Source organism: Nuphar pumila, chromosome 6 (genome assembly GCF_984573655.1).
Source record: "Nuphar pumila chromosome 6, dmNupPumi1.hap1.1, whole genome shotgun sequence".
Taxonomy (NCBI): Eukaryota; Viridiplantae; Streptophyta; class Magnoliopsida; order Nymphaeales; family Nymphaeaceae; genus Nuphar; species Nuphar pumila.
The window spans coordinates 7594216-7620256 of record NC_143254.1 but is presented as its reverse complement, the minus strand read 5'-3'; the positions used below and the strand labels follow the sequence as shown (position 1 = coordinate 7620256).

Here is a 26041-nt window from a genome sequence, read left to right as displayed (position 1 = left end):
GGGATTCGATGCATGAACAAAATCATATAGGAAATCTGGATATTTTTCATGCATTAAAACTTCTTTCTCTGCATATATATTCTTTTCCCAAAGTCTGCCCAAAATGTATATGTTATATATATATATATATATATATATATATATATATATATATATATATATATATATTGACTGCCATAACCAAAATGCATGCTCAACCAACTAACAGTCGGTTGGGGGCTAAAGCCAAGACCGTACCCAGCCAACTGACAGTTGGCTTGGGGCTCTAAAATTACCCCCCGCCTCCCCCCCGTTTTTTTTTTTAAAATCATGCAGACTGGGCTTGGCAGAGGTCTGCCAGACCTATACCAGTCTAACCAAGTGGCTGGATAGGGCCAAAACCTGCCCAGTCGAGCCACTCGACTGGGCTGCTAGGCTACCCAGTTGCAACATACACAATGAAAAACTCACATGTATATATTTTTATCTCTTTTTTTTCCGTTCACCTTTTTTTTTTAAATATCATGCCTATCCAACACATGGTTGGGCTAACGCAAGAGGCCAAGGTCTGATAGGCCAGCCAAACTTTTTCTCACGTTTTCAACCTTATATATAACTTGAATTTCGCTTGAAAATAACCTAAGTTTTTTTCAAAAATAACCTAATTTTTTTTTAAAAATAACCAAAATTTTGCTTGAATTTAAAAGTTAAAAATAAAACTTTTTATCACATTTTAAGTTGCTTATTTAGGCCTTGTCTATGAGGCCTAGGTCAAGCCCAGACCCACAAACATCGGCCTAAAACAAAGAATTTACCAATTTTTTCTCTACACTTAGCCAATTTTTTAGTGTGAAAATACACTATATTACATAAAACACATAACCTAGGTGTGGATTTTTAGTAAAACTACCATGCCCAACACATTTATAAGGCTGGAAATGCATAAAAAGCATTGAAGAAGCTAAAAAATCCATTTAACACGCTGTTTAACACCAAATGGGTTTAGCACGGACATATATAAAGTAGAACAACACTCTTGGAAGGTAGGAGCGAGCCATCACCTAATCACGGGCCAACACTACGGCCACACTTTCCACATTGATCAGGGTTTCCTCCAACGAACAGGATTAAAGCCACCAGCCAAACGGGGATTTCTTCCCCGGAGGCCCTCTCTCATTTCCCACGCATGATTCTTACTACTTTCCCACGGAGAAATAATTCTGCTGCGAAATCGAACTCGGGATTTTGAAAAATATCGAGGATATTGCATGGGAAAAGAGGAAGGAAAAAATGGTGAACTGAAATCTCCCCAGGGGGTCCGTGTTTCTCCTGGGAACCGCCACGTGTCCCGGAGAGGCTCCACCTGCCCCCTCCGACTTATTAAAAAAAAGCGTGGTCTTAGGAACGCAATTGAATCGAGGAGAAGCCGTCCGAAGTGGAAGCCATGGCGTCACGGAGACTCTGCTTCGTCGCCTTCCTCTTCCTTTTCTTTGCTCTCTTCGGAGTCCGAACGCTAGCGGACGTCGGCGCCGGCGCCCATGAGGAGGTGGTGGAGGAGATCGACGCCGCTCCGGCGGACCCTAAGCACTCGCTGGAGGAGGAGATCGACGCCGCTCCGTCGGACATTAAGCACTCGCTCGAGGAGGAGTTGGAATTGGAGTTGGGGCTGCTCAGGTCTAAGATTGCCTTCCTAGGTTGGTCGCCCACACGATTTCTCTCCCCGATCGTTCTTTTCCGTCCGCAGCGTCTCGGGCATTCTCTGATTCGATGCATTGGATCCTGTTTTTTAGTTTGGCCTTTGTGTTGCTTTTGCAATCTGTTGGAATTATGGAGGGTTTATGATGTTGACTTCATTGAAGAGTTCTGTGTTGATCCTGGAAGGGTAATGAGTGGATTTTTTGCGGTCTTCGACGATTAGCTTATTCGATTGCTCATCGACGTATTTTTTAGCGTGAGGATATGCTAAGCTTGGATCGTTGGATTTGATTCTGTTTTAGTTGATGATTTTACTGAGTTATTAGTTCACAGGGAAATTAGTTAGGACTTAATTATCGCTTGCATCAACTTGGATTTTAAGATACGAATCTCTCTCTCTCTGTTCTTGCGTGTGCAAATTTCAAAGAAAACACACACTAAGAGTTAGTAAATTTGCTTTAGATACCACAATGTTACATTAATTAGTTCATTGTTTGTGATCGCTATTTATTATTTACCGACGATCTAATTTTGGGACAAGCAAATTACGAGGAGTTGACAAAAGATGTTTTTTCTACATGTCAAAGATATGGAAAATTGGATTTTGTTTTTTCATTTGTTGCATGTTGGTGATATATACTAAGAGGTTGAATGTCTGTTTGATGTTGAAACAAGCAGTTGAAATGTGTTTTACTTTTTGTAGAACCTTTTAAAATACCCATGATGCTGAGATTAATAACAAGACCTTCACAGTACTTTCAATTATTTGACATTTTCTTGTTCAGATACAAAAGTTTAGCAGTGGATATTGGTTAAAGAGACTTTTCCATCTAAGGGGTTAGAAAACTTACTCCAAGAAAATATTTGTACTTGTTAACAAGGTTTTAAAACCCGTGACTCGGAACGTGACTCGGAACTCGACTCGTTCTTTATTGACTCGTGACTCGGACCGGGTTTTGTTAACTTTTGATTTTAAAAGAAAAACAATATATAATTTGTCTCAAACCATGTTTTTCAGTAAACATATAGTCTAAAGAGTTGACAGAATAAAAAATTGCAAGTTCAGAGTAGAAAAAGTACAAACTTCTTCATAACAAGGTCACATGGAAAGATCAAGTTACATGAAGAAGCTGATGAACCATAATACAACTACAGCAAAAAGATAAATAGAAATAAAAAGGACATTAATGAATACCTTAAATTCAAAGGTGATTAGCTTATTGAGCCAAAGCATGCTGCTCATATTTGACTCAGGTTTAGCTAGATGAATATTGATTGTCCCCAGCTAGAAGCCTAGAACATCTAGGTTGGAAGAAATGGTTAGAAGAGGCAGGACAAAGGACTGAAAGGAGGGACCGAGCAAGGGAAATGCTGTCACATGGATACATGCACAAGCATACCGTACAAGATCAACACAACTGGTATGATATGGGTGTTTCTGTCAAAAAATAAGGATGCTAGGGTACAGATTGTTATGCACAGGTGTGGGTGCAGGTATATTTAAGATTGCAAAAAAAGAAATTCACAAGAATATGAAGATACAAAATTTCAAACTTTGTACAAGAATATATTTGTATATATACAATGAAGGATATGATATGAGTGCATAAAGTGCGAGGTGTATTTAAGATTGCAAATATAGAAATTCACAAGAATACGAAGATAAGCAAATACAGACTTTGTACAAAAATGTATTTTTATATACAATGAAGGATATGATATGTGTTCATAAAACAACACTCAAAGGCACCCAACACCAGAACATGAAGTACAAGCACCGATACGTGTATGCTTCACTTTTTTGTTAGATCTTTGAATCATTTTTTTTGCCAATATGTTTAATCAACACATAAAGATTGATAGATTATTGTATCTTTGAACTGGTTTGTCTTGTAATTTATTATTTATTATTGAACTGTTATTTTGAAATACCCAAAAAATCAAAATTCAAATATCCCAGAACTCGGCCGAGTCAAGGCAAGCCGAGTTGACTCGCTGGAGGGCCGAGCTGAGTCAGCCGAGTTGACTCGGCGAGTTTTAAAACCTTGCTTGTTAAAACCATAGATGGCAACAATGTGCAAGTGGATGAGTAATGATGAGTTATGCACTAGATAGACTGCAAAGTTAGAGGTGTGGGGTTCATATGGTTGCAATAAAGCATCTTCTTTTGATTGAGACAGTACAGTGTGTTCTGATGTTCAGCTTGTATGACATGATAAATATAACAAGATTGGTGCAGACTGATGATACGAAGCACGCTAGTAATATATAATGCAATGAATGTGAACTACTCAGACTGTAGGGGTGCTCGTATTGCATTATGCAGCAGATCTGATACTATTGGGCGAAACAACTCTAAGGTAAATGCCTGTAGATGATATGCATGTCTCAAGTTGGTTGACTTGATGGATGAAAAAGAAAATTACTAAAGTGCATATATTTGAGGAAGTTTAATAGCATTTCCCTTAGATAAGAAGAGTGAGAAAGGTTGTTTGAGGTGGTTTTGTATTCCATTAAGTGACATGATGCCACTCTAGTGTGAACAGGTTGGATGTGCTGAAGTAGCCATAAGAAGCAATGGGTGGCATGAGCTAATCTACAACCAATTCTATCATGGATAGAAAACTAGGTAGTAACAAGCAATTGGGCTCTGCCAAGGCACAATGCCCTTAAAAGGCCTTTCGGTGCCTCAGTGGGACTAGTCGGTTGACTAGAGACTCCAATATTTTTTTAAGAAATATGGAAAAATTATATTGGAATACTAAAACTAATGGAATACATGCATTTATGTCTCCTTATATATACCATTTCATTTTTTCCATAAAACTTACTCAGATGAACATGATTGTGTCTAAATCCCTTAAATCCAAATCTTTAGAGTACATTCAAGGGATCAGATTTTGTTTGGGGCTGACAACAAATCCCAGCTATTAAAAAATTAAATTTCACATCTCCATTTTTTCAAACATCAGTGGTTTATTTGTTGGCCAACGTGTTTGCCAAACCTGATACTTTAAGTCTGAGATACAAGGCACTAAGTTTCACTGTTGATTTTGATTGAAATTTGTAAAGAATCATATTTTCAGCACCATACTGGTCCAAATAATTGGTCTAGATATATTTAAAGTAAGAATATTCCAGTTAGTTTAGCTACATTTAAAGCATTTTTCCCTTACCCAATCTCAACAAAATGTGGTTGAAAGCCTGGGTATAGAAAGTGCGCTTTTAAGAGAAAAAGACCAGCATAATCCAAAAAATGTTGAACAGCTATTTTTTTTAGCTTAACCAGAATTAGTAAAAATTTATGATATTATGTGCCTCAACTCCGCAAAAACTGTTGACTGATATATTGGAGTGGCCCATCTAATAGATATTTAGGTAATAGGTAGGTCTTCTACTGATGTAAAATAAGAAAACATATTTTTCATTAGTGGTATGGATGAAATATGTGCACGTGGTAGTTATTTTAACTCTCTCTCTCTCTCAACCAGTTTTTCAAATATTCTATGCGCACTTTTGCACATACACTCGTGTGTGTATCAGACAAGGAATACACTTGTATTTCTTGGCATCATGGGACAGTGGCTTAGGTTGAAATTTAGTCACGTTTACCATCTACGGTTGGTTCCCGTAACCTGTCTGTTTGGTTTTCACTTTTCAGCCCAGCTGATAACAGGCTGATGCCAGCTGAAGGCTTGGAGTGGGACAATCTGAGTTTAAGACTGGCAAACAACTTAAATTGTGGAACATCCATCTAAAGGGCATGCTTGTACTGTTTCTTATGCAAGAAAAAGGATGTTGGTAGAATTAGAAGTGGAAGTGGATCCATCTTTATTAATAACACCAACAACACTTGCTTCTATCTGCCTGATATCTGGAAACCAGTATTAGTGCATACATTATCTGATACGCTCAGGTGTATGGTATATCATGCTCATGTTACTCACTTATCCTTCTGCCTTTGTTACTTTCATCAGTATCTTAACTAACATCTTCATTATTCTTTTAGAACTATCTTTCAAATAGAGATTTGCCTTGTGTTTTTATGTCTTTTACTATTATTATTTTGTTATTAAACCAACATGTAGCTTATAGTTGTGATTGTTTATTTATTTTTAAGAGTCTAATATTGAAGAGAAAACCCAAGAGCTGAAAAGTAAAGATGATAGGATCATTCGGCTTGAAAAGATCATTCAGGAAAAGTTGGAGAATCTTGCATCATTGCAGAATGAAATTGATTCCCTTCAGGTTGGTGTTGGTCCTAAATTTTAAATTTAATTGAGCTGATGTTTTCATTTGCAGAACATGGTGTTGATTACAGTTCCCTTATCTAATGTAAAGAATAACTTGTCTTTTTGGTCTCTTTCTTCATCTCGATCTAGAGCTATTTTACTACAGTTTTTGGTTTCTGTGTTATATTTTATTCTTGTAGGGTGTATATATTGCTAAACTCATCTGATAGGCTTATCAAGGTTCAGCCTTGAATACTCTTAATGCAAGTCGATTGTCATCAACGTTATTCTTAATCATATGAAAGGGGGACTCAAGTAACCTGTCATTGGAATAGACAGGATTCTAGTTTAAAGAACAATGCCAAATGTTTTAAAGAAACATAGTATTCATGTGACATGGATTTCCTGGACTTGGATGTTACTGTTAGGTTCCTGCTTTTATTAACATTTGGATTAGAGTTGGAGAATGTGATATCCTAATCAAAACTCCAGATGAAACTGTTTCAACCCATTTTTAGTATGTTATCTCGTCATTCTTTGGGACTTGAATTGGGTTGGTCGGGTTAATGTGAGGTTTTTTTGGACAAAATTGGGCTTGTGTTGGTTTCAGTTAGACTACTGCATGTTTTGAATTATGTCAAAGTTGCACAAAAGATGAGTTGGATTGGGATTAAAGGTTGGGCATGTCGCTGCTAACCTCTCTATTTTGATTATTGTGGCTGGTTATTAGGATTCTCACAAAGGTCCTACCTTGTGCGTGGAGTCCCTATCGACCTAGTGACCTGCGGTCTACAGCCCATGACCCTAGTGGGTAATAATGGGGCTTTGGTTATATTGGGTGTTGGGTTGAGTTGACCATTCCCTGAGTTCAGTGGATGGGGTAAACAGGTCCATGTTCGGCTGTGGTTGGGATGGGCCAAGGCTAAGTTAAGTTCAGATAAAGATAAGCAAGTTGGTCTTGGTTGTGTTAGGAATTGGTGGCTCAGAGGTGGTTGCACCTAGATTGTTTTTTCAGGTACTACATCGGGTTAGGTTGGTTTAATCATGTAGATTTTACATAGGGCTGGCAACAGTCAGATAATCTGTTACGATTTGGGGCATGCGATCTACCTGACAATGTAATCAGGTTTGGGTCGTTCAAGTCAATCATATGAGAGTAAAATATATGTATTTTAGCTAAGCCACATGCAAAGTACTCGGGTTGAGTACCTGCCAAAAATAAAGTTCAAACCCAAGCCAAGTGTTAATTGGTTGACCTGCTTTTCTTTGTTTTGCTGGTATCTGCCTGTCCAGATCCAGGTTCGCCTGTAAACCAACTTGGATCTGACCACATGGAACAGAGACAAAATCAAACTTCGAATTTCTAGAAGTCATAGGTGACATTTGTAGGATTTAGATATTGTGCGAATTGGGTGGAAATAAATGCTTAATGGACAGGGATATCTACATTCCAGAAAAATTAGAACTTTTTATATGCCACACATTTGGATAATCTAGGACGAATCCGTACACATTTTCTTTCTAGTTCCGGAAATTGGGTAACATTTTATGCCATGAGCTGAATTTAGAGCTGTTATTTGAAATTGGGAAGATTTGATGAAGTATGCACTTGCAAACCTATTTGTGTTGAAATTCCTAAAATTTTCAAGTATGCTTGTCATCCAGTAGTTTACTCATGCTTTTTAAAAATGTGTGAAATCATTGATTTATCTTCAAATTTTATTTGTGCAATTGGACAAAGGTTATCTCTGATTTCATGTAAGATAAGAAAGTTAGATGTGGTCACGTCGCCTCGTTTTTGTTTTATTGGTTGATTGTAAGCAATGGATATGACCAAATGTATAGTTGGTGTTTTAATGTTTTGCGTGGTGCATGAGGCATCACTTATTGTTGGCCATAATTTCTGTTCTCATTGTGGATATTTTTACCCTTTGTAAAATGTTTTGTCATAAATCATTGGTTCCAAACATTGATCATTTTCTCATTGTATAAAAGCTGGGGTTGGGTAACCTTTCCATTTTTCTATTCTAATGAATTTTCATATTCCTATCTTGCTTTGTAGAGAAAGGGGGCAACAGATGCAGAAGAACAGATTGGAAAGGCTCGTGCAAAAGCCACTGAACTTGAAAACCAGGTGATAGGAAGCAGTTTCCTCATGTGATTGGCTTTGTAAATTTGGTCTCTCTTCATTGGTTTTAATTGATGTTATCTATCTGGTTGGCAGGTTGCAATTTTGAAGAGTAAAATTGATCTACAAAATAGGCAGCAACAGGTTGTGGAACTTCAGGCAAGTGATGCTGAGAAGAAAACAAAAGAATTGTCTACTAAAATGGGAAATGTAAGACCTCGGTTTATGGGAGCTGCTATTCTGGATAGGAAGCATTAGTATCTGTATTGTTAGATGGAGTTGTTAACCAATAAATGACTTTCAATTGTCATTATCATTTATTTGTGCTCTTTTTTTTAACGCTGAACCATTTTCTGCCTTATTTTATTATACACATTTGTGATGTTAAGGTGCTTATTTCAGTTGCACATCATGTCAAATTGTCCATCTAATAGAAGGATTTCTTATCACTCACATGCACTGATCATGTTATGCTGTCTTTCGGACTTTGTTATGGAGGGGCGCTTGCCTTGTATATTAGGGTACCATTACAATTTGACCAGTGCATGGGTATTTGTTATTTCCATTTGTAGTAATAAGCTATTTGATAACAATCAGAATAAAGATGTAGAAAGGACAAGAGATGAGGATGACTTGCAGAAAGTCTAAAACCCTGTATTTTGTGTTAGGACTGGACATCCCATTAAGATGTAGAAATTGAGACAAATTGCAAAAATATCCCAAACAGTTAAATAACCATATAGGATACAAAATAACATTATAAAAGTGCCACACCATCAAGGCACATCCGTACTGCAAGCAATCTCTGTTCTACCAAGTGCTCATCATTGATCTGGGTCTGTATTTTGGATTTGACCTAGATCCACTTCGTGGTTGAATAACCCCTCTCAAGCTATACATGGTTTATGACCATGAAGGGTTTGCTCTTCAAATCCCAATGACTTAGCTTCGTAAGTGCCTTTGTAAACAAATCCACCACTTCTTTTACATAGATGAAATGTGCCTTAAGCTCCTGAGATTCAATTTTCTCTTGTATAACATGATTTTCTAGCTCATCCTGCTTGATTTTGTTGTGCTGCACTCAATTCAAAGATTTACCACTGCACGTTTATCATTTGAATATGACAGACTTTGATATTGTGTGGGTAGTAAATTTCTCACATTACTTTTGATGTCATGGCTGCCATGACTATATTTTGCCCCCGTACTCCATCAAACCACCTTCCATTGCTTATTGCTGCTCCAAGAAATTATATATATATGTTCATATCATTGTAATAGGTAATACCCAATAGGGGTATTTCAGTCTTTTTACTGTATAGGCTGTGCCCAGTAGGGCACTAATGTCTTTGTGTATTTCTGTTTCCTTTATTTTTTTTTCTGTTTTATAAATTCCTGTTTTTGTAATAGGCAATATTGTCATTTGCTGTTGGAAGATCCCAACAACTATATTTATAGCTGTTGGGATGCTCCCAACAACCATATTGGGTGCTTCTCCTTAGATGGCCATTGTTTTTTCAAGCACCCAATCTCTCAATAATATTTCATTATTTATACTTGTGATTCAAGCTCATAAGTGGCTTATGTGTATGAGTTTTGTATTGACCTATAAGTGGTCATTGTGTTCTTGTAAGCCCATAGGAGGCATCTTTTTGTAATTTTTGCTCTTTCATTACATGGTATCAGAGCCTTGGTGCTCCTTGATTGCTCTTTGTATTTGAAGATAGTGTGGTGGACTGTAAAGATCTATGTAGTCAAAAGCACTAGGCGGTGCCTAGTCGGTGGACCCCTAAAAAGACTAGTCGGAGACTATGCGGGATTAGGGTGGACTAGTTGGTACCTTAATTAAAAAAATCTAAAAATTTAAAAAATATGCAAATGAACTACCAAAATTAGTAACAAACATGTATGCAACATAAAATCAATCACCAATAAGTAAAAGATAAAAAAACATGTCAAACATTACAAAACCTGCCCAAATATTAAAAACAATTGAATAAGCAAAGGAAACAACTATCACAGGTGTATCTTCAACCCATTCATTGTCTCTAAAATGTGTCTAACATAACAAGCAACCATCAGATAACAAATCCATTACTTTAAGAGTAAAGATTTAAAGCACATATCACAAGAATCATGACACTCAAAAACTATGCAAGAAAAGTGCACAACTTACACATGTACCAGCACACATGAGCTAATAACATCACGTCTGTGCTTAAGATGCAGAATCCAAACAAGAGTCATTTAATACATCAAAAGTAACACAACACCAATTGAGTTTACTAGTGAAAACCATTTTCAACCCTAAAGGAAACAAATGGTGTTTTATATAGTAAAGAACAACACTTACAAAAGGTATTGCTGCAGATGAAGATTGCATATGAGGTATATAGTTTGGAGATGATACTGTAAGATGGCTTGAAGGGAGTGTCAATGATGATTGCACATGAGGTAAGTAGTTTGGGGATGATGACATTGTAAGATTTGTCATTTTCGGCCTCTTGTAGGAATTTACATTTGAACTAGGTAGATAGAGAGAGAGAGAGAGAGAGAGAGAGAGAGAGAGAGAGCATAGGTTGTAGATGAGTATATAAGGTTAAAATCAAGAGTGACAACTCTTTTGAACGATATAAGGCTAGGTTAGTTGTTAAGGATTATTCCTAAGAATATGTAATAGACTACAATGAAACGTTTGCACCAGTAGCTATGATGACCTCTGTTAGAACTCTTATAGTTGACTTATCTATATGATGGATGTCAAAAATGCCTGTTTAAATAGGGAATTAAAAGAAGTATATATGAATCCTCCACTAGGATATGAAATTTCAACTGAAAAGGTTCTTCATTTACGTAAAGCTTTGTATGGTTTGAAACAAGCTCCTAAGGCCTTATATGATTGATTTATCTCTGTTATGATTAAATTTGGTTTTAAGTCTTGTTATACTGACACTACTATGTTTGTATAACACTCTGACGCAAGTGTTGTTATTCTTATTGTCTACATTGATGATATGATCATTACTAGAGGAGATAAAATGGAGTTAATTATATAAAAAATATTTTGAAACAAAGTTTTGAAATGACAGATCTAGGGTTCCTTAGATATTTTTTAGGGATTGAGCTAGCATATTCTGCTCGTGGTTGTTTTCTAACTCAATCCAAGTTTACCACTGAGATTATTAACAAGTTTGGCATTACAGATGAAAAGAGGGTGGATACTCATGAAGTTATCAATGCAAAGATGAAAATCGATGATGGGTTGGAAGACCTCACTCCTTATCGGCAAATGATTGGGTCCCTTACATATTTAATGATCACCCGATCCACATTTATCATGTAGTGCATACAACAAACCAGTTTCAACATTCTTCTACAACTGCGCACATGAGTGTTGTTATGCACATTATTAGATATTTACAAAATTTTGTCTCTAAGAGAATTTTTTTGTCTTCCTCTTCTCTACTTGAATTAATTGCATATACAGATTCTGACTAGGGAGGAGACTCTAATGATAGATGCTCAACTACCGTTTTTTGTATGTTTATAGGTGATTCATTGGTGTCCTAAAAATGCAAGAAACAATAGAAGGTGTTTCTATCCTTAACGGAAGCTAAGTATTACGCAATGACCATCATGACATTTGAAATCGTGTGGTTGAGAAGATTAATGGGAGATATGGGGATGCATCTGCAATCACCTTGAAGGTTGTGTTGTGACAACAAAAACACCATCTACATAGCCGACAATTATACATTTCATGAACGCGACAAGCACATCGAGATGGATTGCTACTATGTGTTAAATTGTGTATATTAGGATTTGTACATATATATATATAATATAAATATGTATATATATTTTCTGTCATTTTTATAGGTTATACCCGTTAAGGGTATTTTGGTTTTTCAGTCCATGTAATAGATTGTGTCCACTAGGGGCACTTTAGTCCTTTGTATGTTATTTTTATTTTCTTTATTTTTGTCTTTTATATTCCTTGTAAGGGCTTAATAGTCATTGACCATTATAGCTGTTGGGAGCTCTCAAGAGCTATATTTATAGCTGTTGGGAGCTCTCAACTATATTTATAGCTGTTGGGAGCTCCCAACAACTATATTTATAGCCGTTGAGAGCATCCCAACAGCTATAAGTGGTCTCCTTTGTCTATATAAAGGGTGTCTCTCCCTTTATTATGTATGCTTGTTATCAAGAACATTTGAATATATAAAATCTTATATTTTTATGTTGTGTTCCAAGCCCATAAGAGGCTATTGTGCTTGTGATTTGTATTAACCCATAAGTGGTCTTTGCTTGTGCTCTCTTTGTATGATTGTAAGCCCATAAGAGGCACCTTATTGTGTATTTTCCGTTTCATTACACTATGTTCATGATGAATATCTTAAGAAGACTACTATCCTGCCCTATGTAGCATCGAAATTTCAGCTAGCTGACTATTTCACAAAAGAGCTTCCATCTCCCCAGTTTCTCTTCTTACTTGACAAACTTTCTGTGATCACACCGTAAGTTTGAGGGAGAATGTTAAGTTGTATATATATATATATCATTGTAATAGACAATACCCAATAGGGGTATCTCTGTCATCACTGTATAGGTTGTTCCCACTAGGGGCACTAGTGTATTTGTATATTTTTTGTTTCCTTTATTTTTTTCTGTTTTGTAAATTCTTGTTTTTGTAATGGGCGATATTGTCATTGCCCAAATATAGTTGTTGGGATGCTCCCAAAATCCATATCGTCTGTCCTTTGTGTATATATAGGAGTGCTTCCCCTTAAATGGGCATTGCTTTTTCAAGCACCCAATCTCTCAATAATATTCATTATTATTACTTGTGATTCAATCCCATAAGTGGCTTATGTGTATGAGTTTCGTATTGACCCATAAGTGGTCATTGTGTTCTTGTGTTCTTGTAAGCCCATAAGAGGCATCTATTTATATTTTTTGCTCTTTCATTACACTCTATTATATACAATACCTCAATGTGGATTTTCTAGTTTTGGGCTCTCTTTCCCGATCTGCATTTGAATAAGCAATGATTTTCAATGGAATTGATGACAGAGCCCACTATTAAAGAACCTTATATATAATACCATCCATTATGGTTGCTTTAAGTACCATAAAATCCTCTTTGCCGATTCCATGTGGGAAGTCCTTGGGGCATGCATTGATTGATAAGCTTAGTTCATAACAAAACAATATTAGGTTTGATAAAAGAAAAGTACTGCAAGGTATTGACCAGAGTTACTGGAAGCGTCATAAGGAATGGGGAAGTGCACTTCTCCGAAGCGCGTTTCGAAAGCACGAAACATCGCGCTTCCGAAACGTGCCACTTTCAAATTAGCGCACTTCGCTTCCCCCCTTTTTTTCATTTTTTTTGTATTTTTCTTTTTCTTTTTTTTTTCGCTTCCCCCTCGCTTCCGGTTCGCTTCCGAGACCATACCCGGTTCGCTTCTAAGTCGTCCCACTCTTCCCTCTTCCTAAAATTTTGAAAGTGCCTCGCTTTCAGCTTCCGTTTCTCGAATTGCTTCTCGCTCCCACTTCCTCGACTGACAACTTTGGTATTGACAAGACTTCTATAAAATTCTTTACAATCAATAAGATTTTATTATCTTGGAATCACTTCCTTAGTGCAGCAGGTGTCCTAGTGGGTTTACAGTAATTCATACTTGAAGAGATCTTGATTATACTTGTGTTGTGAGAGCACAAACAATCTTTCCTTCGATCTGCTTCCTCCCCAAGAAAATGTCTTAGTGGATCAAGTTTCTTTATGTGAAATTTCTCATGTAACAATTGTTTAACCTCTGATGTATGTGCATGGGGGTACCCTGTTATCACTATATCTTCCGCATATGGTAAGATAATTGTTATGCATTTATCCTTCTTGAATACATATAAAGAATAATCCACCATCCATGAAATCTATATTCGCAAACTACATTACAAACACTCTCGAATCACAAGCAAGCTTGTTTGGGTCCACATATGGTTTTTTCCAATTCACATACCGTCAATCTTATATCACCTTCACTATAACCAGCCAACTACTACATATTCTTTCAGACTTCCATGTAGGAGGAAAACATTCTTAATGTCTAATTGTTCCATATACTAGCTATATATTGTAGTTACTAATAATATAGTATTGGTTCTCATCTTTGTGACTGAGCTGAACGTCTGTTTGTAATTGACCCATACTCTTGCATGTAATGTTTTATGACTAACCGGGCTTTATACCTTTCAACAGTACCATTTGATTTGTATATGATTTTATAGACCTATTTGGATCCTATCATATTCTTGTCAAAGGATCTATCAACTTCTGATGTACCACACTGATGCAATGCAACCATTTCTTAGTTCATGGCTTTAATCTATTGAGGGTGATCTTTGGCATCATTGTAAAATCAGGGTCTCATATGTTCTAATGAATTATCTGGGATTCAACTAAGAATATTTCCTAAGTAAAAAAATGTTCAATATGACAAATTGTTCTAGTTGAACGTTGTACCAGTAAGGAGGAATCCTGTGATGCAATGATGGCTGCATTTTCATTATTATTTTCTGCTGTATTTTCTGGAATATCTGCTGCCATTTCTTCATGCATTGGTCTTGAATTAATTGCATGCTATCTTGTCGTGTGGTGAATTAATTTTGTGTCATGGTTTGGACAGTTATAAGACAACCTCTGATGATTCTGGGTGATTAGTTTTCTATTAAATGATCAATATACTAGTCCACCTCGAAATGTAAGGGATTGCTGATTGCCTGGTATCGAACTCATTTCTTCCAACATTTCTTAAAAAAAATGGCAGCATGCCATTTTCATTTAAACCTATCTAATATTTTGAACTATTAAAAACATCAACAATACGAGAATCATTTGAAATATGAAAGTTGTTAGCTGCTGCTATTCTTAGGTGTCTGTGTAAAAATATATAGTGGAGTATTATTCCTATATTTTATCAGATTTTAGAAAATATATATTAATTCTTTTAAAAACCATATCAAAGACTCATTTCAAAGTTGAAATCTTGCAAATATGCAACTCAAGTAGAAAGTGTACTTGATACTTCTACACCTTTGCATACAGGTACTGGTACCCAGTTCTGGCAACTATGGTTTAAGTGTATTTCTGATCATTACTTACTGATTTGCATACTCACTCAATGCTGCTTGCATTGAGTCAAATCAAAATAACTTAACAACCTTCAAATAAACGGACATGGAATATCAGATTTGGGAGGGTAAGAAAAGATTCCAACATACTTTTGGCTGCCCCTAGCTCAGTGCTTATGCTATAATGTTCTGTTACCAAGACTTTGTAGAAGTTTTGCTCTTGAAAATTTTGGTGAACGAACCTACTCAATACCTGTTTTGAGTGTGATTTGATGTGTTATTTTTATAAATTCTTTAGATACAGACAAGCCACTGGGTCTCCTGTGCTTATATTCTTTATCATTATGTAGTTGCAAAAAATAAGTGAAGAACAGAGGAACCAGATCCGTAAATTGGAGAAGGCACTTCGTTTGTCTGAGGTAGGTTTTCATGTATAACTTTTCTCATTGTTCATTCCATTTTTTTTGGCTCACTGTGTGCTTGCTCCTATTTTTCAGGAGAAGATGTTGCACGCCCAGCAACATGCTGAATCAAAGGCCAAAGAGCTGTCTGAGGTAGGCAGGCCGTAAACCAATTCTTGTCCTCATTATATGAAGTGCATATGGATGTGGGTCTTAGTAAGTCATAAAAAATGGATTAAAATTAAGATCCAAATTCTATCAGATACAGAGTTGCTAATTATGCAGATTATGTGCATAAAATACGAAATGTAGGTTCACCTCATTAATCTGGACATGGCTCGCACTCTGGGTTAGTGATCTCTTGGGTGTCTGGTCTATGTTTTGATTCATCGCCTTCCCTAGTTCGAAGTAGGGGATCTCGTTGTGATTCTATTTTATCAATGCAATTGGCTTCAGTCGAAGGTCATTAGAGTATGGAGTGTAATTGAATAACTTTCACTGAGTGGGAAATGCGTTCTATGAATTTGCTTTCATGGTTTCCTAATATATCACATCCTTAAGGAAACCTATAATGTTGGCTTGAGTAATATTTTCTGGGAAATTACAAATTAGAGCTGGTAGGTTCCTGAGATTTTGTTTCTAAGCTACAATAAATATCTTAATTTATACCGTGTCATAAGTTTCCTGCACTACATTTTTGTTATTTGCTGTTAATTAATCAAATTAGGATTTATGAACTTGTGAATAGGTCAAAAGTTCATGGTTGCCACACTGGCTTGCAGTACACTCTGCTCAATTTCAGGTGAGTTTGACAAGATCCTCATTGTCCTGAAGTGGTGACTGGCTATTTCAACAAAATGATGCTAACTTTGTGTGGCAGTCTTCTGCAGCAAAACATTGGAATGATTATGGAAAGCCTACCTGGGATATGGCTACTCAAAAGGTACTGCTTTTTTTGTTTGATCGTGCTATAGATGCAAATTCATTTGATAGCTGGTTGTCTTGCATTGATAATCTTCCAGTGGAACAGCTTCAGTTGTTACATTCTTGACTTTTTTCTTTAATCACCTGTAATATAGTCCATATGTTTATAAATGTTTTAGGCACTGGAAAACACTGCAAAGGTTCAAGAATGGGCTAAGCCTTACGTTGAAGAAATTAATTCAGTAAGTTCTACAAAACCTTCCATCTTTCAAGGCAATTTAACTTTACAGTTTTAATTATGGATTTTTCATTTGGTGAGCTTTTTAATGGGCCCAAACACTTTCCATCTCCTCTTGTTCACTTCATTATACACCCTGACACCTAAGAAAACCTGATAACATGCAAACACCATCCTTAAGATTCACATAGAGAATCATGCAATTTCATATTTTCCAAGTAGTAATGTCATTAGCTATGATTAAAACGCTTTGAGGCAGTTACTGCGTTTAAAGCCAGTGTTGGCCTTGTTGGTTTCTCCAGAGATTGTACCTCAAATGCTCTTTTGTTGTGTCTATTGTTATAGCGTCTGTAATGAAATATGTGAAAAATCAAAATGAGGGCCTCTAAGGGCTTACAAGATCATAAACACAAAGTAGTCGAACTAAGGGACAATGCAAGACCACAAAGGCACAATACAAGCACTAAGTGCACTCTAGACATTAAAGAACTAAAGAGAAGAACACAAAACATAAAAAATATTCATCTTATTGAGCATGAATGCTTAAGAGAAGCATTAAGAAATGTAAGGTGATAAAAGCCCCTATTTATACACATACAAGAGACCTCAACAGCTCTCTTGACTAGTCAACTCTATGTTGACTAGATCTATTTGGTATTTAACCAAATAGTCCTTATGAAAACAGAAAAGGACAAAAAGAAAAGAATAAAGTAAAAGTACTAATGTACCCATAATGAGCACAACCTATTACAAGGACTTAAATGACCAAAATACCCCTAATGGGTATTTACCTATTACATCATTATAAATTATATATATATATATATATATATATATAAATATTTGATTTTAATTGTGTAGCATGGATATTTCAAAATGGCCTCTGTCTGAGCAGAGGGTGTGTGGATGCTTCAATACACCTGCAAAAATGGTTTTGCCATTAACAATTTTTTGAAAACCATATTGGCACCCATGCAGTATTTTGACTGGACAAGGTTGATCTGAAACATCTCATAGAATTTTATTACTTGTTAGAGGCAAGATAATGTAGTGACCTTGATGTGAAGAATCCTTGCAAACAATCAAGTTTTCAAATAACTCGATAATTCAAACACTCAAGACACAAAATAAATGCACAGTGTTTATAAGCTTTACACCACAAAAGAAGTGCAATAAATGCACAATGTTTATAAGCTTTACAGTATAAAAGAAGTGCAATAAATGCACGGTGTTTATAAGCTTAAGGAGACAACTCCTTACTGTAATACATTCTTACAATGGGCTCACTTAGCCCTTATTTATAATCATACTTAAAGAGTCGTTGGGCTATTCCCAACGACTCTTATTAGAGACGTTGGGAATAAGCCCAACGTCTATCTTTTTTAAACAGTGTACAACAGTCAGTGGCTGATTGTTGTATTCTGTACTGTGTACAAAAATATTACATAAAAAAAACAAAAATAAGAAATAAAAAAATTACAAAAATAAGAAAAAATAAAAAGGAGGAATTACAATCATATTCAAAAACATGAATATGCGTAAAATATAAAAATAACTAAAATACCCTATAGCTAATACATTGTCTTATGAATTACAATTTAACACCCCCCCTCAAACTTAGGGCAAGATGACCGAAAGTTTGCCAAGGAGGAAATTGAACCGCGGAGCACACAAGGCTTTTGTGAAGAAATCTGCCAACTGATATTCTGAAGTTACATATGGAAGATCTATAACTCCTTTCAGATACGCTTCTCGAACATAGTGACAGTCCATCTCAATGTGTTTAGTCCGCTCATGAAAAGTATGATTTTTGGCAATATATATTACACTATTGTTATCACAGCATAGCTTGGTGGGCCCTTCTATTGAGATCCCCATGTCTTCTAATAGCTGATGAATCTATACAATTTTCATAGTAGTAGTCGTCATGACACGATATTCAGCTTCTGTTGAGGATAGAGACACCTTTTGCTGCTTCTTACATCTCCATGAAATCAGCGAGTCTCCTAAAAACACACAAAAACCAGTGGTGGAGTGGCAGTTATTTGGGTCACTTTTCCAGTCAGAGTTAGTATAAGCAATTAATTTTAATTCAGAAGAAGATGATAAGAATACTCCCTTGTTTAGTGTGCCATTTATGTATCTCACAATTCGCAAGATGACACTCATGTGAACTGATGTTGGTGCATGTTGGAACTGACCTGCAGTATGAACTGCATGAGAAATATCTGGTCTAGTAATACTTAGATACATCAAAGATCCCACAAGCTGTCTGTAGGGGGTGGGATCGGAGAGAGGAATACCATTATCAATCTTCATTTTGGCTCCTACTATAGCAAGAGTTTTACAAACCTTATCATCCGTAATACCTGACCTGTCAATAATCTTAGAGGCAAGCTTAGTTTGAGATAAAAAATACCCTCTATGAGATTTTGCTACTTTAATATCCAAAAAATAAGTTAGAAATCCCAAATCAGACATTTCAAACCTATCATTCAAAATTGATTTTATGCTTTTAACTCCTTTAGAATCACTTCCGGTTATAAGCATATCATCCACATATAAGAGCAGAATGACAATCCCTGCATTGGTTTTTCTAACAAATAAGGTAATGCCAGTAAAACAGGAAGAAAAAACATTTTCTAATATTACGGAGTTAAATCTATCATACAAAACTTTGAGGGTTTGTTTTAAACCATAAAGTGCTTTTCGAAGTCGAAACACTTTTCTTTTGGGAGTCCATTCTTGGTGGAGCATCCATATATACCTCTTCATTCAGATCACCATTAAGGAAGGCGTTTTTAACGTTCATTTGATAGATGTTCCATTTGTTGATTGAGGCAACAATATTGAGATATCAGACAATGACCATTCGGGCCAAATGAGCAAAAGTTTCTTCATAGTCAATTCTGTATTCTTGACTATATCCCTTTGCAACTAATCGAGTCTTATATCTGTCAAGAAATCCATCGCTTTTAGTTTTTACCTTAAATACCCATCTACACCCTATTACTTTCTTACCCTTAGGAAGATCTTAGAACTCCCAAGTCTTTGTCCTTTTGAGAGCTGAAAGCTCACATTCCATTGCTTTCAGCCATTCATCATTCTTTTTGGCTTCTTCGAAGTTTCTGGGTTCTATATAAGAATGAATGACGCTAAGGCAGACTCTATATTTAGGAGTAAACGAATCATATGAAATAAACCTAGAAAGCATCTTTCTACTTCTCTCAGTTCTTCGTAGGTTTTCATCATTTGTTGAATTAGACCCACTAGGTTCGCTGAATTTTTCAATTGCACTCCTTAAACTGTTTCTATCTCTATGGGTATATGTTATAGGATCTCTCAATGCTCTTTCATTTCTATTTTGAGAAATCGGTGGATGGGAAGAGCCATCTTCTTTATCATTGACGTCATTATGAATGAAATCGTCATCACTATCATCATCATGTGCTAACATTTCAAATAAAAAAGAGTAATCCATGTTTTCTTCAAAGGGTTCACTCTTTTCAAAACCATTAACTTTTTTCAGAAAACACACATTTATGGAGACATATAGCTTGTCATTCTTAATATCATAACAACGAAACCCTTTTTGAGTTTCAGAATATCCAAGAAAAGTGTAGACAATGGCTTTTGGTGAAAGCTTGTCGTTCTTGTCAGTAAGAACAAAATATTTGCAACCAAAAATTCTCAACCGACTATAGTCAGGTTCTTTGGTATACAATTTTTCAAAAGGCGAGATATTGTTCAAGTTTTTAGAAGGTAGCCGATTTATCAGATAGACAGATGCTAAAGCCGCTTCAGCCCAAAAACCTTTTGGGATGTTTTGAGAAACAAATAATGTTCGAGTTGTCTCTATTATATGTCTATGCTTTCTTTCGGCTAATCCATTTTGTTGAGGGGTTTTGAGACAAGATCTTTAGTGAAGAATACCATGACTTTCAAAATAATTTTTGAATTCACTTGAAAGGTATTCTCCACCAGTCAGTTCTAAAAATTTTTAGATTCTATCTTTGGCTCTGGTTCGGGAATCGAGCCTTGGACATAGCCCTAAAGCCCTTTTCCTTTAATATGAGACTCCATGTTTCCGGCCTAAACGTGATAGTTGAACCTATTGAGTTTGAAGCCAAGAGAAAAATGAGTCTTTTTCACCCATTAGAGATGAGAGATGATGAAAAAGAATACGTACCACAAAGGATTTTTAGACCTTTCTTGGTAGAAGAGTCTTCTAAAATATTGGATGAACAAGAGGATCCACTTCAATCATCAGAAAATCGAAGGCACGCTTTTTGAGACACCCAAAAAAGTGAGAATCCACACGATCTTTCTTTCTCCAACCTTGCTCTGATACCATGTGAAGAATCCTTGCAAACAATCAAGTTTTCAAATAACTTGATACTTCAAACACTTAAGACAAAATAAATGCACAGTGTTTATAAGCTTTACACCACAAATGGGCTCACATAGCCCTTATTTATAAGCATACTTAAAGAGTCGTTGGGCTATTCCCAACGGCTCTTATTAGAGACGTTGGGAATCAGCCCAACCTCTATCTTTTTTAAACAGACTGTACAGGAATTACAATCATATTAAAAAACATGAATATGCCCCTACAGCTAATACATTGTCTTATGAATTACAATTTAACACTTGATACCATCCACCGGTGTTTGTGGATTTTAACTCCCTAATGCATAATTATGTTGACAGATACATGGAAGCTTGCATGCACAACACATGCATACATACATCAATTCATTTGTGTGTGTGTGCAAGCATGCAGTTGTGAGGTTTGATAACAGGCCAGGTATGGGGTTGTGCAGGTGCATATGTGGGCTGTCATAATTAGATATAGGTTTGACTTGGACACGTGTCCATATATGGGGCTCTGTAGCACAGACTGTTTGAAATTCTTGTTGTAATATGGTTGAACTGATCAGTATACTGGTCAGGCTTGATGTATGATTATGTGAGAAATTTAACAAGGCCCTCTCTGTTGAGTAATGCTTTTTCATCAAAGCTATATGTTTCAAAAAAGTAGATCAACACCTTTCTTAGTTTTGGGCTCTTGCATACTCATTCCAACATGGTCCCAAGCCAAATTTGCACCTGGAGCTTATATCAAGAATTTTGCTTCTATTATCAGATTCTATGCATTTGTATCATGCGTTACAATCATTTAGTAGACATACTTGGATCTACTTAGGTTCAAATCCAAAGTTTTTTCGTGCTTTAGAGACTTTTATAATCTTGTTAAAAATCAATTTAAAACAAATATTAAGATCTACTCTGACTCAGGAGGAGAGTTTCTTTCTAATGAATTTCAATCTTATCTAAAAACCCATGATATTTTGCATAAAACATCTTGTCCTAGGACCCCTTAAAAAAATGAAAATTTTGAAATAAAATATCGTCATATTATTGAAACTGCTAGGACTTTACTTATTTCAAAGAAAGTTCCAAAGAAGTTTTGGGCTGAAGCCACTCTCACCATCGTTTATTTGATAAATAGAATGACTTCTCAATTCTTAGAAAACAAATCTCTAATTGAAAAACTCTTTAAGATTAATCTCAGTTTGAAAAGATTAAAGGTTTTTGGATGTAAATGTTTTGTGCTTCTTGAAAAGTACAACAAACTCTCTCCTAAAGCTATTAAATGTGTTTTTCTTGGATAAGTTGAGAATAAAAAATGCTATCGATGCTATAATTCAAAAAATGATAAACTTTATGTATCTAGAAATGTTACTTCTTGAAAAAGAAAAGAGATTTGATTTTGAAAATCCTAAGAATCCGATTTTGCCTTTTTGTTGAACTTATTGCCTAAGTTCAATAATGAAAATGATGATGATGAAGTTAGTGATAATGTTGAGCCAAATGATAAACCAATTGACGAAAGAAAACCAACTCATAACCTTATACAATACTCTAGACGTGATAACGAGGAGCATCCATGTGCTTTTGAAAAATATAGCCAACCACTAAATATAGATGAGAAACTAGTGTTAGATGATCTGAACGAGCACGAATACCTAGAGCTCCAAGTAGGTTTGTTTCATATGAATCTTTTCCCCCAAACTATAAGGCATGTCTTCTAGCGATTCACTCATATCATGAGCCATCCAACTATAGAGAGGTCAAAGACATAAAAGAATGGGTAGAGGCTATGAAAATAAAATTAGATGCATTATATGAGGCCTATACCTGGAAAGTCTAAGATCTTCCTAAGGGAAAGAAGACAATAGAATGTAGATGGGTATTTAAGATCAAAACAAAGAGTGATGGATCCTTAGAAAGATACAAAACGAGGTTGGTTGCAAAAAGGGTATTCTTAGGAATATGATATAGACTATGAGGAGACCTTTGCTCCAGTAGCTTGCATGACCACAGGTAAGACTCTAGTTGCAGTAGCATCCATTGGAAATTGACCTTTATATCAATTAGATGTTAAGAATGCTTTCTTAAATAAAAATTTAAATGAAGAAGTTTACATGGATCTTCTTCCTTGTCCGACTATTGAAAATGATATGGGTTTTCGTCTTCGGAAGGCTTTATACAAGCCCCTAAAGCATGGTATGATCGGTTTAGTGGAACTATGTTAGATTTTGGATTTAAATAATGTTATATTGATACTATTCTTTTTATAAGATTTACAGTTACTTCGCTTGTCATCTTGCTCCTATATGTTGATGATATGATTATCACTAAGAATGATCTGAAAGAAATTAAGAAAATTAAAATTATGCTTAAAAAATCTTTTGATATGCCTGACCTTGTTTTTTTGAGATACTTTTTAGGTATTAAAGTAGCATATTCGCCAAGAGGATACGTTTTGTCTCAAATAAAGTTTGCAGCTGATATCGTTGCACGTTCGGCAATCACAAACACAAAATATATTGACACTTCTAAAGTGATTAATGCCAAAATGAGAGCTGAAGACAGTTTTATGAGATGATCCAACTCATTATAGGTAACTTATTGGATCACTAATGAACTTGTGTATTGCTAAACCAGATATTGCGCATGCAATACGTACTGCAAGTCAGTTTCATCTTGTGCCTATGTCAGTTCACATGAGTGTTGTGTTGAGAATAGTCTGATGCATCAAGAAGACTATATCTAAAAGGCCATTCTTATCATCTTCCTCATCTTTAAATCTTATTGCTTATACTGATTCTGAGGAGGAGATCCTAATAATCGACACTCAACTACAGGTTCTTGTGCGTTTGTAGGTGGTTTTCTTATTTTCTAGAGATGTAAAAAGCAGCAGAAAGTGTCTTTATCTTCCACAGAAGCTGAATATAGGGCGATGGCTACAACAACAACCGAGGTCGTGTGGATGAGATCTTTACTTTTAAATATGACTGTTGATGTCTCAGAACCTTCAAAGTTATGCTGCGATAACAAAAGTATTATATATATAGCCAACAATCACACATTTCATGAACGAACGAAGCACATTGAGATGAATTGTCACTACGTTCGGGAAGAACACTTAAAGGGAACAATTACTTTACTATATGTTTAGTCCAAATTTCATATTGCGAACTTCTTCGCTAAAGCTCTTCCTCTACCACGTTTTCTTTTTCTTCTTAACAAACTTTCGGTGATCTCACCATAGGTTTGAGGGGAATGTTAAAATACAATATATATTTTGGTGAGCAGGGACTGTATAGTCTTTTTTACTTTTATTTTCTTTTCTTTTTTGTAATAGATTTAAAATGTAACTGTTGGGAAGTAGTCCAACAAGTGATGGATTGCCTCCCTTTTCCTTCCTTTTCTTCTATGATAGGCTCTATAAATAGAGCCCGTTGAATGTGAGTATGTATGCTTTTTATAAGCATATTTGTGGTAATAAAAAAATATTTATTTTATAATATGTTCTTGTGAAGATTGTGATTTTGTGTATCTCTTTTATATGATTGTAATCGATCCATTAAGAAACCCTCTTGTGTTTGTGCACTTGTGTTGGCTTTTGTTGCCATTGTAATTGTGCACATCTTGTTTCATTTCACGCTGTACTCAGGATCATCAGATATGTGAGACACTATGCACTATGGTATGTTCTTCTCATCATCATCAGACACAGTGTGAAGAGTCTTTTGTGATGTTGATTTTGAAGGCTCTACTCGAGATCGACTCTACCACTGACTTCTGTATTTTTTTGGAAGCTCCTTGCTCATGGAAAAGCAAGAAACAATAGAGGGTTTCTTTATCCATAAAAGAAGAATAAAAAGCTATGACTCAAATCATTGCTGAGATTATTTGGATACAATAGTTATTGAATGAGTTGAGAATCTCCAGTGTAGACAAGATTCAGTTATATTGTGACAATATGGGCACTATTCATATTGCAAATAATAGAGTTTCATGAGCGAAACAAACACATTGAAATAGATTGTCATTATACAAGGAGAGCTTACGAAGATGGAGTTATGCTTATGGAACATGTGAACTCAAAGAATCATGTTGTAGATGTGTTTACTAAGAGTCTTGCTCTTTCACATTTTAACTCTTTCATTTCCAAACTTGGAATGATCCCGTTACTTCATTCCAAGTTTGAAGGGGAGTGTTGAGACTTATGTAAAATATCGTTTTACTAGTCTTGTGCTACCCTCTATTTATGTATTCCCTTGTATATTATTTCATTATTAGGGGTAGTTTAGTCATGTATATTTTAGTTTTTTGTTCTTACCTTGTAACATAGTGAGAGTCGACCCCTATGTTACCGCGACACGACACTTAGGGTGTCGTACTTGTGTCAACACGATACTGGTACCTGGACATGGCATTTGTCGTGTCCTATATTATCCTATATTGTATTATATTATATATTTTATTTTCAATATATAATATATATTTTAGATATATAATATATATTTTCAGTATATATTTTAGATATAAAATATATATTTTTAGGATATATTTTAGATATAATATATATTTTACATATATATAGTATATATTTTACATATATATAATATATATTCTACATATATATAATATATATTTTACATATATATAATATATATTTTACATATATATAATATATATTTTTCAGTATATATTTAGCCGTGTCCCCGTAGCCACACCTTTTGGAATTGCCGTGTTGTACCTGTACCTGTACCTGTACCTGTACCCGTACCCGCACCCGCACCCACACCCAGGTGACATAGGTCGACCCTTTAAAAAAAAGAAAATGGGACTCTTGTTCTTTGATAAGAGAAGAATAGTCAACTTCCTTCCCTCTTTTCCTTTGTGCTTCATTTGAGAATATCTAAACCTAATGCAAGTTTAGAGTTTCCTCAGATCC

At 35.5% G+C, this 26041-nt stretch overlaps 1 protein-coding gene across 2 annotated transcripts in view; it reads left to right on the top strand.

The window, feature by feature from the left end:
- Nucleotides 1–1391: 1391 nt before the first annotated feature.
- The window catches only part of LOC149833809 (uncharacterized), a 46182-nt gene continuing 21532 nt past the window's right edge, over nt 1392–26041 (top strand). For both annotated transcript variants that reach the window (XM_090011035.1, XM_090011034.1), the window contains exons 1-9: nt 1392–1673; nt 5795–5922; nt 7969–8040; nt 8131–8244; nt 15519–15587; nt 15666–15722; nt 16318–16371; nt 16450–16512; nt 16673–16735. In XM_090011035.1, coding sequence (XP_089867161.1) covers nt 1424–1673; nt 5795–5922; nt 7969–8040; nt 8131–8244; nt 15519–15587; nt 15666–15722; nt 16318–16371; nt 16450–16512; nt 16673–16735 — 870 coding nt within the window. In that variant the 5' untranslated portion in view covers nt 1392–1423. The remainder of the gene's footprint in view (nt 1674–5794; nt 5923–7968; nt 8041–8130; nt 8245–15518; nt 15588–15665; nt 15723–16317; nt 16372–16449; nt 16513–16672; nt 16736–26041) is intronic.